The sequence below is a fragment of the Haliotis cracherodii genome, unplaced genomic scaffold (genome assembly GCF_022045235.1).
Source record: "Haliotis cracherodii isolate W230 unplaced genomic scaffold, xgHalCrac1.p SCAF_6, whole genome shotgun sequence".
Lineage (NCBI taxonomy): Eukaryota > Metazoa > Mollusca > Gastropoda > Lepetellida > Haliotidae > Haliotis > Haliotis cracherodii.
The window spans coordinates 44,787,796-44,800,023 of NW_027266319.1; the positions used below are offsets into that span (position 1 = coordinate 44,787,796).

Here is a 12,228-nt window from a genome sequence, read left to right on the forward strand (position 1 = left end):
TACCGAGCCAAAGCTTGACAAGCCCCCTAACGGATCTGTAAACACAGTACCCGTTGGCAAAGTCTGGGTCCAGGCAAGAGGAGTTCGGGGTTTGGTAACCAGAGGGCCAAAACTGCGCACAACTTTGACATCTTCTAGTGCCACATCTCTCAGATAATGGCTAGCGAAGACAGTTACATGGCAGAGGCGACCGCCCTGATCATGTGAGGGTTGTTCCCTCTCTTGGGGGAATCAAGGTTGGCGATCTTGCTTGCCTGAAGGATGATGGCGCGTAACCATAGAGATATCGAACAATAGTTAACAATAGTCAAATATGTGATACCTTCACTCAAATTACCATTATATTTGCTGATCTTGTTAGTAATAATGAAGTCATTTTTGGTCTATTTCTACCCAATGACGTCATTTCTTGTTAAATTTGGATTTGTGACACTAATACCAGTGCTGATGTCACTTGTGGTCACTGGAGGAAGTTGATACTCCGCTGTCGTAGCCTTGCTGATGTCCTTGTTGGAATGAGATTTGCAGGACAAATAGTCTCCTTCCATGGCATCTCTGTGGGTCTGTAGCCGAGAGATAGAGACTTTAGAAACTCTGATGGGACATAAAAGTCTGTCTGGGATATACACTGGTGTTCCCAAGGCAGGAATGGTATAGTGAGTGAGTGAGTGAGTATGGTTTTATGCAGCTTTTAGCAATATTCCAGCAATATCACGGCGGGGGACACCAGAAATGGGCTTCACACTTTGCACCCATGTTGGGAATCGAACCCGTGTCTTTGGCGTGTGGAGCGAACGCTTTAACCACTAAGCTACCTGACCGCCCCCAGGAATGGTATAGTGTCTGTGGCCCAACAGTCCCATGGTGATAGATTGATTTTTGGCTACAAAATTCAGGTCCAATGTTGATCATTGGTGAGACTAGAATAGTCCATAGCATGGAGTTCTGAAACTCCTTCTGCTGTTGCCATGGCTAGGAGGAAGGATGATTTTCTGGATTTTTGGAGTAATGTGGCCTTAGCCATGGCCTCGTAAGGTTCCGTTAAAAGTGCCGATAACACAACAGATAGATTCCACTTAGGGAAGATATGAAGTGTGCGAACATCTTCTAGTAGGAAGTATCTCAGTATCATAAAAGTCTGTTTAGATTGGGATGGTTTCCAATTGAGAGTCCGTCATGTTAAAGTACAGTGTGAAGAAGCTCAGAGTACCTGCATGTCTGCATCCTTTGCATGATAACTTCCAGGCGGTTTGATGTAGGCTGGGCATGTTGTTGTGACTGTTGTGGAAAATGCTGGACTTGAGCTGTCGTAACAGATCTCGACCGAGAGGTAACTGTAGAGGTTCTTCCATTAAAAGACTTAATAATCTGTGGAACCACGCTCTGCTGGGCCAGATTGGTGCTATCAAGATTATCATTCAATCCGTCTCCTCCACCTTGTGGATGACCTTTTCTAGGAGAGACCATGGTGGGAATGCGTATGCAAATAAACCCATCCAATCAAACGATGGTGCATCGATCTGGCGAGCCCTTGGGTCGGGAACTGGACTGACATAAACCGGAAGTTGATGGTTTTGGCAGATGGCAAAGAGATCTAAGTGCGGTGTGTCCCATAACGTGGTTATCCAAGCAAAGATCTGGGGACGTAAGGTCCATTCTGTTGCCACTATTCTCCCCTTTAGGGAAAGGCTGTCGGCAAGGATGTTCAGCTTCCCAGGAATATGTCTTGTTTCCATCCAGCAACTGATGGAGTCTGTCAAGGCAAACAATTGTGTCGTCTCCATCATCAGAGAGCTGGATCTGGTTCCTCCTTGTTTCTGGATGTATGCCACTACTGTGGTGGTGTCCGTGGCTATGAGGATGGATGATTTGGAGAGATGTATCTTCCATGCCAGGATGGCATAATAGATGGCCTTCATTTCCTTGCAGTTGATACGAAGTATCCTCTCTCCGGTGCTCCAAGATCCCTGTACCATGAGATTGTCTATATGGGCTCCCCATCCCGAATCTGACACGTCTGTGAATAGATTGTGTTTGGGCATCAGAGGAATGCGGTTCATCACATGCTCTCTGTGAGTCCACTACTGCAGGTCCTGTAATAAGTTGGGAGGTAACTGAATCTTGAACTCTAGGGGGTGGGATCGTAGTGCGTTGATCCATGTCTGTAGAGGACGTAACATCAACCTTTCTCTGAAGGTCATATCCTGTTTTGACGTTAGGTTGCCTAGAAGAGACATCCACCATCTTAGAGACCTGCTGAGTTGACATTGTGGACATTTCTTGAAATGCAGTTTGTATCCGTGAGCCATGACGTCTAGAATCCAGCGGTATGGCGTTATCTACTTCCAATTTTCGTCGTATGACAGAAGGCGCCCTCCCACTGGCCCTGAAGTCAGCATTATGTTGAAAGACAGTAGGCGTATATCACAGTCCATAGACATAACCAGGTCGAAAGCGTTTAAAACATCGGAGTGGGTGGCAAGGAAATCAGAATCTGTGTTCACCTCTGCCACTGGATATGCCCACGCTATAGGATCCTCGTTTCTTGCAGTCAGACTGACGAAAAGACTCCTGAGAAGATTGACCCTTGTCATGCCCCCAACTCGGTTGGAATGAATCCTATCCGGAGGAAACAAACCTCTTCTGAGGAATCCGTTTGTTTATATGACGAGTCCTTCTGATCCCAGGAACGCTTCTGGGAATGAAAAGATCCATGTGCCTTGGCAGCTAGGTTTATAGTTGAAAAAGTTCTGTTGTATCTTGCCTGACCTCTTCTAAGACATGATCCAATTTGCCGTTGAAAGTCTTGGGAGCAGATATTGGTTGTGACATTATCATCCTCTTGGTATGGTTGGAAACAACTCTTGAGCTTATTTGTGCTAGTTGTTGTTGATGCTGAACCCAGAGTAGCTGTGAAGACATCCATGCATTCTGACTATAGTGTCTAGCAGGCTGTGGATAAGTCCGACTTACGACCTTACAGTCATAGGAGTCTCTCCAGGTATGCCTTCATATGATGTCTGCAACGGAATGATGTGCCTGATTCCGGTGACAAACCAGTTGATATAAGCGCCAATGTCCATTGAATGTCTGGACATCTTGGACAGGTCCTTGATCTGTGAAGCAGGTAATGTGACATTAGCACTAGGGTTGCGTACTAGCTTCGTAAAATCTTTGTCCAAAACTTGATGATCCGGAAGTGGAGAGTCATGACCTCTTTACAACTTCTGCTTCAATGAAGGTAAGGGTAGCCGGTCATCATGTCTGAGCTTGAGTAGTTTTTCAGACGCCTGGTCTACCACCTTGCCTGCATAACTTGGCCGCCACAATGTCTGGTGGATGTTTTGAGATGATGTAGGAGCATGACATCCTCCATATTCAGGCATCTTAGGCGGTGAATTTTCTGTCATGGGAGGTTGGAGTACAGGCATAAGATGATATAACTGAAAGAGTCCCACAAAGGTTTATCCCTCTGTATAATCCTGCAAGGGTGAAATGTCAGACTGATCCTCATTTAGGTCCTATTTCGCCTCCAAATGACTGTGGGTAGCTCCTGAGAGGGGTGGATGTTCGTAATAGTCCATACAATCAACATGTTCACTGTGCCGTTCATCATCCGCTGGTGTCTGGATTCTGTTATGAGTAAGGTCTGTGTGGTTTGTGATGTATAACGGAGCCTGTATGGTAATCATCGGGTTATCGTGGAGTCCGTGCGGTGACCATATAGTGTCTTGTCAGTCGGCTGGGTTACTGTGGAGTCCTTGCGGTCTTGGCTGGGGAGTATGACCTTGTGGTGCCCTGACGGGACCCAAGTGGAGATCTAGATGCCCGTGTATCATGGTAGAGTAAAGCTTGAAAGCTTCTACCCGTCTGTGGCAGTGGCATAAACAGATGGCTGTCCCCCTTGCGGCCTCTTGGCCAGAGGACTCTTCCGTGTCAATTGTCGCAATGACTTTCTTCTTAGCTGCTTCCTGCCTTCTAGCTTCAGTTAAAGCTTCAGCTAACTTGGTGAAGGCTTTGTTGGATAGATTTGAGCACTGGTCGCATCTTGCCTCATCTGTATATATAGCCTCTCTGCACTTCCAGCAGCTGCTATGAGGATCTCCCGTGATCATAAAATTACCACACTTCTTGCAAGGAGCAAAGGGAGACTCCATCATGACCACACAAAAACACCTCACACCAGCTTATACTTACACGAATATGATTGTCACTACAATTAGCAGCTATTGATATTGACTTAATGTGTCTGTTTTAAAGAAAACTATTAGAACAATCTTAGACTAAGGTGACTACTACCAAGTGCTTGATCATTACAATAGGTAACAATAGGTGTTGACTCTAAAACATACAGGAAAGAAGTGAGATTCATGCCATTACGCATGTCATAGTTTGGCTTGCTGTAGTGATATATAGGGTACAGCTATTGTGTGTGATTGACAGTGAAGAGGACGTCTGTTAAAAATCTGTGTGAGTGAGTGAGTTGGGGTTAACAAGGCTTTTAACAGTATTCCAGTTATATCGCGGCGTGTCAGCTTAATGTTGGAGGAAAGCCCGAAGTGATGCAGGTCTTAGATGTTTACCACTTCGGTGAAACCCACGAGCACGGGTATGATGCTGACAAACCTAGAAACATAAGTTAAAAATCTGAAAATACAGGAGTTATGGCAAAGATTTAAAAGAGGTAGAGGATTCACAAGAATTATGGTGTTACATCTGACTTCAGTCGAAGATGTCTGGGAGACAGGAATAAACAACATTTCCAAGCGCCGCGCAGACTCTTGGAACGGCGAAAGAAATTTTTTAGTGCACACACAGGGCACAGGAGTTCTTCCTCTTGAACACCCATCATCCTGGAGATAGCTGGATTGGTGAAGGATGGGTCAGGCTGTCTCGATATCTGGTTCTTAGCTATAAAATCGCAACACAGCCTAAGGTGAACTGCTCAGTGCGTACCACGCTCAAAGTGTACACAGGTCATAGAGTGCATGTAACTCGCTAACCCTTGCTGCTGGTGAGATGAAAAAAGGATGTTGCTTGGAGAGATTTGAACAGAGACCCACGCAACCCCTGAAGTACCAAATTCAAATCCTAAGCAGGGGTGTCAACATTTGGCCTTCTGATCCTCAAGCTTTGGTCATCTTACGATCCTCTGGAACACTGAATAATGGGCAATTAAGTATGTTGTAATGGTGCTGCCCTTCAGGTGTCATTTGGTACGCAAACATAGGAGGTACTGAGACGACACTGCAGTGAGATCCTGATTCTTCTTTTAACAGAAAGTTTCGAAAGACTGCCACTTTTCATCATATAAGACTCAGGTAGAGGGATGGTGTGCCAACGCAATGGCCTTAGCTGCCTGGTATCAATAGCCTTTCGTGCCTCGGGCTCTCTTGAGATGAAACAGGTGTTTTCTGCAAGACTTCTGAGGTCTACGAACCACCTCTTTGCTGGCCACCAAAGTGCGACCAAAATCAGAATGAGGCTTTTTGTATCACTCTGGAAGTACAGGATGTGGCAAAGTGTACTTCCAGTGGGATGCTGAATGCGTCTGCCACCCAAGCCTGCTGATCCGGGATCGGAGAGATATACCTCCTCAGCTGGGAGTTTTGACGCGTGGCGAAGAGGTCGATGTTGGCCTGAACGAACTGCTGATGCACCAGTTGAAACGCATCTGGACGAGGTTTCCACTCCTTGGGAGGTACCATGTCTGGCCTGGACAAAGCATCCACCAAAATGTTCCGGGGGTCCGGGGATGCGTTGGACTAAAATAGACAAAGATGATCCACCAGATGAAAGAACCGGAAACGAAACGAAGCAGGAAGTGAGAGTTGTCCCTTGGTTGTGCAGGCCTCAAACTGATCCATCTCTGCAAGAAGAGGCCCAGCCTCCCATCTACAGGTATGTCGACGATTGGCACCATCTGACAATCATGATTGGAAGCCAGCCTACCCCTAGTCTTGAATGTCCGATGGTTCATTGCTTTCCCCTCTTATCCCCGCTCAGGTCTTGGGATTTGCGATGGCAGGACTGATCAGAGCCCTGACCTCTTCCTCGGCCACAAAAAGAAACGACAAGGGTTTAAGTGTGCGCCAAATCTTGGTGAGTCAAGTATCTGGGGTCTTAATTGTAGTTGGCTTGGACGAGCCGGCACATCCTCTGGAGGTCCTCGTCAAAGGTGTGCGCCTGGTCAGCAACTTCAAAAGTGTGAGTAGGACCATGTCGCCTTGAAGGCCAGGAAGAGGGTTAATCTGGAGAAATTCCCTGACAATGTCCCTAAGCTAGGGATCAGGTGGTATAGATGTAGGGTGGGACCAAATTGTGGCCCAATTGTCAACACTGAGACCGGGGATGGTACTTCCACAATCAGACGGTCCGACATCCAATCCGACATCTGGGCCAAGCTGAGATGAGTGTCCCATTCATCAGAAGAGTCAAAACCTTCAGCCATGTAACCTAAAGACGCACAGGAGAGCGGCGCTTACATCGAGAAGAGACACTGGTGACGCTGATTCATGAAAGGAAACCAAAGTAGAGGCTGGTGCATCCAAACCTAATAAGGGCGTAGCTGTCAACATAGAGGGTGTAGATAATACCACAGAAGTCAGCTGCACGGCAGATGTCGCAGGATCACAGGCACTGGATGAGTCGCAGACGCTGGAGTTGATGGAGGTGCTGGAGTTGATGGAGGCACTGGCGGAACGTAAGTTGACGGAGGTGTAGGTGCTGTCAGCTGATATATAGCCACAGGTGCTGGATACAAACGTGTCATCTATAGCTGACACATTGACAGCATGAAGGCTGCACATACATGAGCGGGAAACCAGGTAACTGGTCCTGCACAGTGGTCAGCACAGGATAACCCTGAAGATGCAGCCATCATCGACACGCCGGAGCAGACAACATTGAGATACCCGAAGGCATCTTTTTTTGGGTGTCAGAGTAGATAAATTGGATCCAGTGCTGGAAATCCAGCAAGGCCTGATGCCTTCACTGAATTGTTCACAATCACCTATCTTTGACATATTGCAAAAGTGTTATAATTTTACACCCGAAGTTCATTTATTTTTAGTCTGTCCACTTGACATAAAGAACACTGTGTCACTACAGCCTCAATCTCTTTTGCTATTTTGCCTTTCACACCCAATGGAATATGTTTCAGACAAAAATCAAAACTGGTTCTTCTCTGGCATTGATGTTTTATATTTACTGAATCACCGGTGCACAGGAGCAAAACATATGACAATGGGACTGCTATTTTCAGGTTATCATTCGAGAAAATCGCACCAATAATATTGAATATATTGTTTACATATTGAGACATACAAAACAAATACAGTAATGGAAAGTCACTTCAAATTTATCCTTTTTAGAACAAGAAATTTATTACCATTTGAGCTAATACAACACAAGATAGTTTCGCAATATTTCTAAATGTTGTGTAATAGCTAACAAACCTGTAGCATCCATGGCTGGTACCCCAAGCTCAAGGCTTTTGTCCCTTGGTGTGGCTGCTAAACTAGGAGGTAGAGAGGATCTTGGGGTGCTTGAAGGAGTTCTGTTTGCCATGTTTTGTCTGAGATTGTGGTCAGATATCAGCTGGGAACAGGCATGGTGACCTTGTATGACTGCACAGTCATCAGCTGTCCAACCTACAACAGTTATAAGACACTTTCTATTTAAAATATACGTAAATACATCAGAATTCTTCTCAGATTTGTGCTTCATTTTGAATGACATCACTGTGATGGTCTGACTCCCTTACTTACTTACTTACTTACTTACTTTGGAGATTTAACGTGCGCTTTCCGACTGATGCGTATTTCGCACACGGGCCCGGCCAGGCCATTTAATGTGTTTCCGAAAGGGGCGAAGGTGGTCTGTGCAACCCAAGAGGGGGGTTTTAGGGGTTGCTTATATAGAATTTGGGAATTTTGAGATTTGGAATAGATGCCGATGGGATTGGGGAGGAGAACTAAGGGAGCTGGGTATGGTGGATGTTTGTTTGTTTATGTGATTTGGATTTGGTAGGTTATTGTGTTTTTAGATGCGTTTTATTAGTTCCGTTTTTATTAAGAATACGCCTAAGGCCTTGAAGTTTTCTAGTTTATTTTGTGGGTTTAGTATTTCTTCTAGAGTGAGAGCCTTGTTTAGATTGAGGGTGGTTTGTAATGCGGTTCGATGTGTTAGGTAGTGTGTGCAGTGGATGAGTGCGTGTTCTGGGGTTTCTAGTTGTTTGCAGTGTGGGCAGTTACCTGTAGTGTGTTTTTTAAATTTTTTTAGGTGGTTATTTAGGTTGGTGTGTCCTGTTTGGAGTTTAGTGATTACTCTGTCGATTTTTTTGGATGGATGGAGAATTTTTGGTTTGGTTAGTGGTTTGCTGAGCACTTTTTTGATTTGGCTATTTGAGTTTAGATATAGGTTATGCCATTTTTTTGTGATTTTTTGCTTGTTTACACTTTTAATTTCTGATTTTGAGATGGGTAAGTTTAAGCTTATTTCTCGGATTTTGAGGGATAGTTTAGCTGCTTTATCGGCGTTTTCATTACCGTATATTCCAAGTGGGCGGGTATCCACAAGAAGGTTATTTGTTTGCCTGCCTTAGTTAGGTCGTTGGAGCTTTTAAGTATTTGATTTATTAATTTAGGTCGGTTTTTGGTATTTTTGTTTTGGAGGGCTTGCAGTCCACTTAGGGAGTCGGTAAGTATTAGGATTTTTTTGTGTTTTTTGGATTCTTGATTATGGAGGGCTGAGGCCATGCCCATTAGTTCTGCCGTGAATATTGATTGGTTGTTTGGGAGTCGGAAGGATTGTGTGGTTTTAGTTGGTTGTGTGGTATGGACTCCGAAACCTGTGTGTTTGGAGGTCGGATTTGAGGATCCGTCGAACACTCCCTGAACACTGCCAGGTATATAGCTGGCCCTGGTTGTCCAAAATGAAAACTCAAGCCACAGTAACAACATAATTATTGCTTTGTGAAACAGAACAATTACTTTTATCCTAGGGAAGTTTAAACTGTCCAAAAGCTTCCCCACCAGAAACATATTGATGCATCATGAACCTATCCTTAATCCTATTGTTGTCTTATTCAAAGATAAGTCTACTGTGTTTTGAAATGTTTTGAGGAAGTCTAAATGTAGATTAGATAACTCTTATTTAAAACTGGAAGCTTAGAAATTCAAGAAAAAGCTAACTGAACAGTTCTTTTGTTTTGTTTCTTGTGTGGCCTACTCAGGATCTGGGGGTAAATTTATATAATTAGATAAATAGAGGGTGGGTTAGTTTACAGGGATTTGGATGGGCAACTGCATGATGTAGAATCAACCTCTGTAGTCATTTATTGTGGAAGCTTACACTCATTCAGGCGTAGAGGTGAGGATGTCACGCTGTGTGCATGCTCGGCTAGGCGGCAGCCATGTTTGAGAGGGCTGAGATGTAAGGAGCATGGTCATTGGTTGTGTCTGTTTCCTGTCACATGGTCCACGTGTCAGCTACAAAAGCCTTCTCTGGGTAGGGAATTGTACAGGAAAAAATGCTTATGCTTAAGATATCAAAACAGCCGCAAAGCAAGCTTCTGGTATACAATATACCATTTACTGTCAAGAGTTGATGATGCAATACAACATAGAAAAGGCACAGCACCTGGTCTTCACATAACAAGTTTCGAGATATTGAAAAACCTACCTGTAGTCCAGGCATTCTAGGCCATTTTTTCACTAAACTTGGAACAAATTGCAACAAAATTTATTTCACCAAAATGTATTTTTCTACAAGTTCCTGAAAACAACATACTAAAAGTCCCAAGCAATCCTAGTTTGGGAAATATGTCTAATTTACATAATCCAATACCACCAATTATCAAATTAATCTTCCATATTTCTGATGAGGTTCAATGTTTTGATAAAAAAACAACTATGTGTAGTTGTGAAATAGCCATATTATGTTTCTAAAAAGATATTCCCAACTACAGAACGTTTTCGACTATTAAGAAATCTGTACAAATTCAAGAGGGCCGCCAATTCCAAGATGGCCAACAGGTTTCCTAAATGTGTGTTTACACTGTTGAATCTTTACACTCTAAAACAGTGTGCTAGGACTTATATGCATAAAACTTGGCACACTAGTAAGTGAGTTGGGTTTAACGCCGCTTTTAACAGTATTCCAGTTATATCACGGCGTGTCAGCTTAATGTGGGAGGAAAGCCCGAAGTGATGCAGGTCTCGGACTTTTACCACTTCGGTGAAACCCACGAGCACAGGTATGGTGCTGACAAACCTAGAAACATAATCAGGGCGAACCGGGATTTGAACCCACAATCATAGGGACGCAACTCCGCACAGAGAATCGTGGTTCTGTGTGTTCTTAAATCATGCATGAAATAATTTCTGAGTGTGACATCACATGCGAGATGTAATTCTCAAGAGAAAGAAAGTGTTTTTTCTTATGGATAAAGTAGAAAAAGCTAATTGCCAACTTGCTAAGATTAGAAGCCAGTGTTTATCAAAGCCAATTTACGATGTAAATATGCCTTGGTCATATGAAATCAATCATTCTCAAACCTTGAGTTCCTGGAGGCCAATATGCTAAAACGTGAAAAACTATTGTCATGCACATCACTGTCGCATTTGTGGTAGTATATCAAAATAATTATGTAAAACAATAGGTAAAACGCATCAATAGGCCCTCTGTTCTTATTTCAGAATCAGTGTGTTTGTTTATAAACAAGATAAATGTCCAGTCACGTTATTAGCCTACACCTGTAGTGTGGTCATTGGAGCAGAAAATGTCTCACGTTATAAGGTGAGCAGAGCCGAGTAGGCTCAGGGTTATCAGCTATTGTTTTCAAACAAAACTTCAGAACAGTTGAGGTCCTGTCCATGTAAGTTAGAGGCATGGAAACAATATAAAGTTCAAGAGTTTGATTGCAAAGTTTTAAGAAGGCAGGGAAAGGGAATTAGTATATAGGTTTTTGATATAGATTTTGGGGTTTGGCCTTTATTTTTGTTTAATAATAAATTTTCAATTAAACTTCATTCTTTTAAGTGATAACCCAGGCAGGAGCCTCACAGGACATGTTGGCAGGGAAAACAGCACGTGGAGAGATGGACAACACAAAGCAACGCACTTAACATCTGACCTTTGCCATAAATCTATTTTGTTCTGCTATCACTGGGTGCCTTTCAGAGATGTGTCCGGTGTAGTTTTTTTGTATATATTTGTTCTAATTTCATTTCAGGTTTTTACATATTTTTATCATATATAATTAGTTGTTAGTTAGATCTTGTGTTATCAGTCAGCTATAACACAGTGTATCTGTGCTGTATAACCTACTTATTGCCCCCATGGCCAGCAGTTTTAAATGCTGATTGGGCAGCTAACACCTATTGTTAAACTGCATGCTTTGATCACCCTGCATACTCTCTCAGCACATGAACTGGCAGAACTGCTCAGGTCAGCAAAGAAGACAGTTGAAATCTCTATTTGGTGTTGTATTGAAATAATACAGCATGTTTAAAGTGTTCTATTCAGTAAAAAATTGTATGTAATTTAAAATAAATGTAGGTTATGTCTAATTATTAAAATCTGTAAGCTGAACAACCATAATTTATCGCTAAAATATTCTATCACTTCTTGTGAAAGAAAGAAATATGTGTATAAGTATTGTTTTACTTTAAGAATTTTAAAAAGCTTTTCTACATAGTGTTTGAGGCTATATTAGGGGCTACTCGGTTACCGATGCTACATAAAAAGACATACCCTGCAGGTATGAATGAAAAACCCTGCGTGTATGAATGAAGAGGTAAGGGTCGTGCCAACCTGATTGAATGAATGCTAGTTACCCTGCGGATAATGAACAAGTCCTGAGACCGTTCCGGCCCTGGACTGTAAATTTGGAAGAAAGGTACTTCGGGGGCCACAAGCCATTCCTATACAATATGCAGGGCATGGAATGACTTGTGAAGCCCAGCCCGTCGGTGCTACGTAAAAGGACATATCCTGTGGGTATGAATGAAAAACATGACTTGTGAAGAAATATATGAAACCGAATAGCCCAACGGTGGAGACAGGGGATGGACGGAGGGTATCGCTGCAGCTGCTATAAACATGACAGAAATAGGTAAACGATATCGAGGCTGTTGGGGTTAATATAAGAAAACATTGTGACGTCATGTCCGTAGTTCTGAGCAGAGGATAAAATGGTGCATTGTGGGATAGCTTAAATGTAAC

The 12,228-nt window shown here is 43.3% G+C and overlaps 1 protein-coding gene across 4 annotated transcripts in view; it reads right to left on the reverse strand.

Moving 5' to 3' along the window:
• The window catches only part of LOC139445782 (ankyrin repeat domain-containing protein 26-like), a 758,925-nt gene that overhangs the window by 617,380 nt on the left and 129,317 nt on the right, over positions 1–12,228 (reverse strand). For all 4 annotated transcript variants that reach the window (XM_071226998.1, XM_071227000.1, XM_071226999.1 and 1 more), the window contains exon 6: positions 7,458–7,652. In XM_071226998.1, coding sequence (XP_071083099.1) covers positions 7,458–7,652 — 195 coding nt within the window. The remainder of the gene's footprint in view (positions 1–7,457; positions 7,653–12,228) is intronic.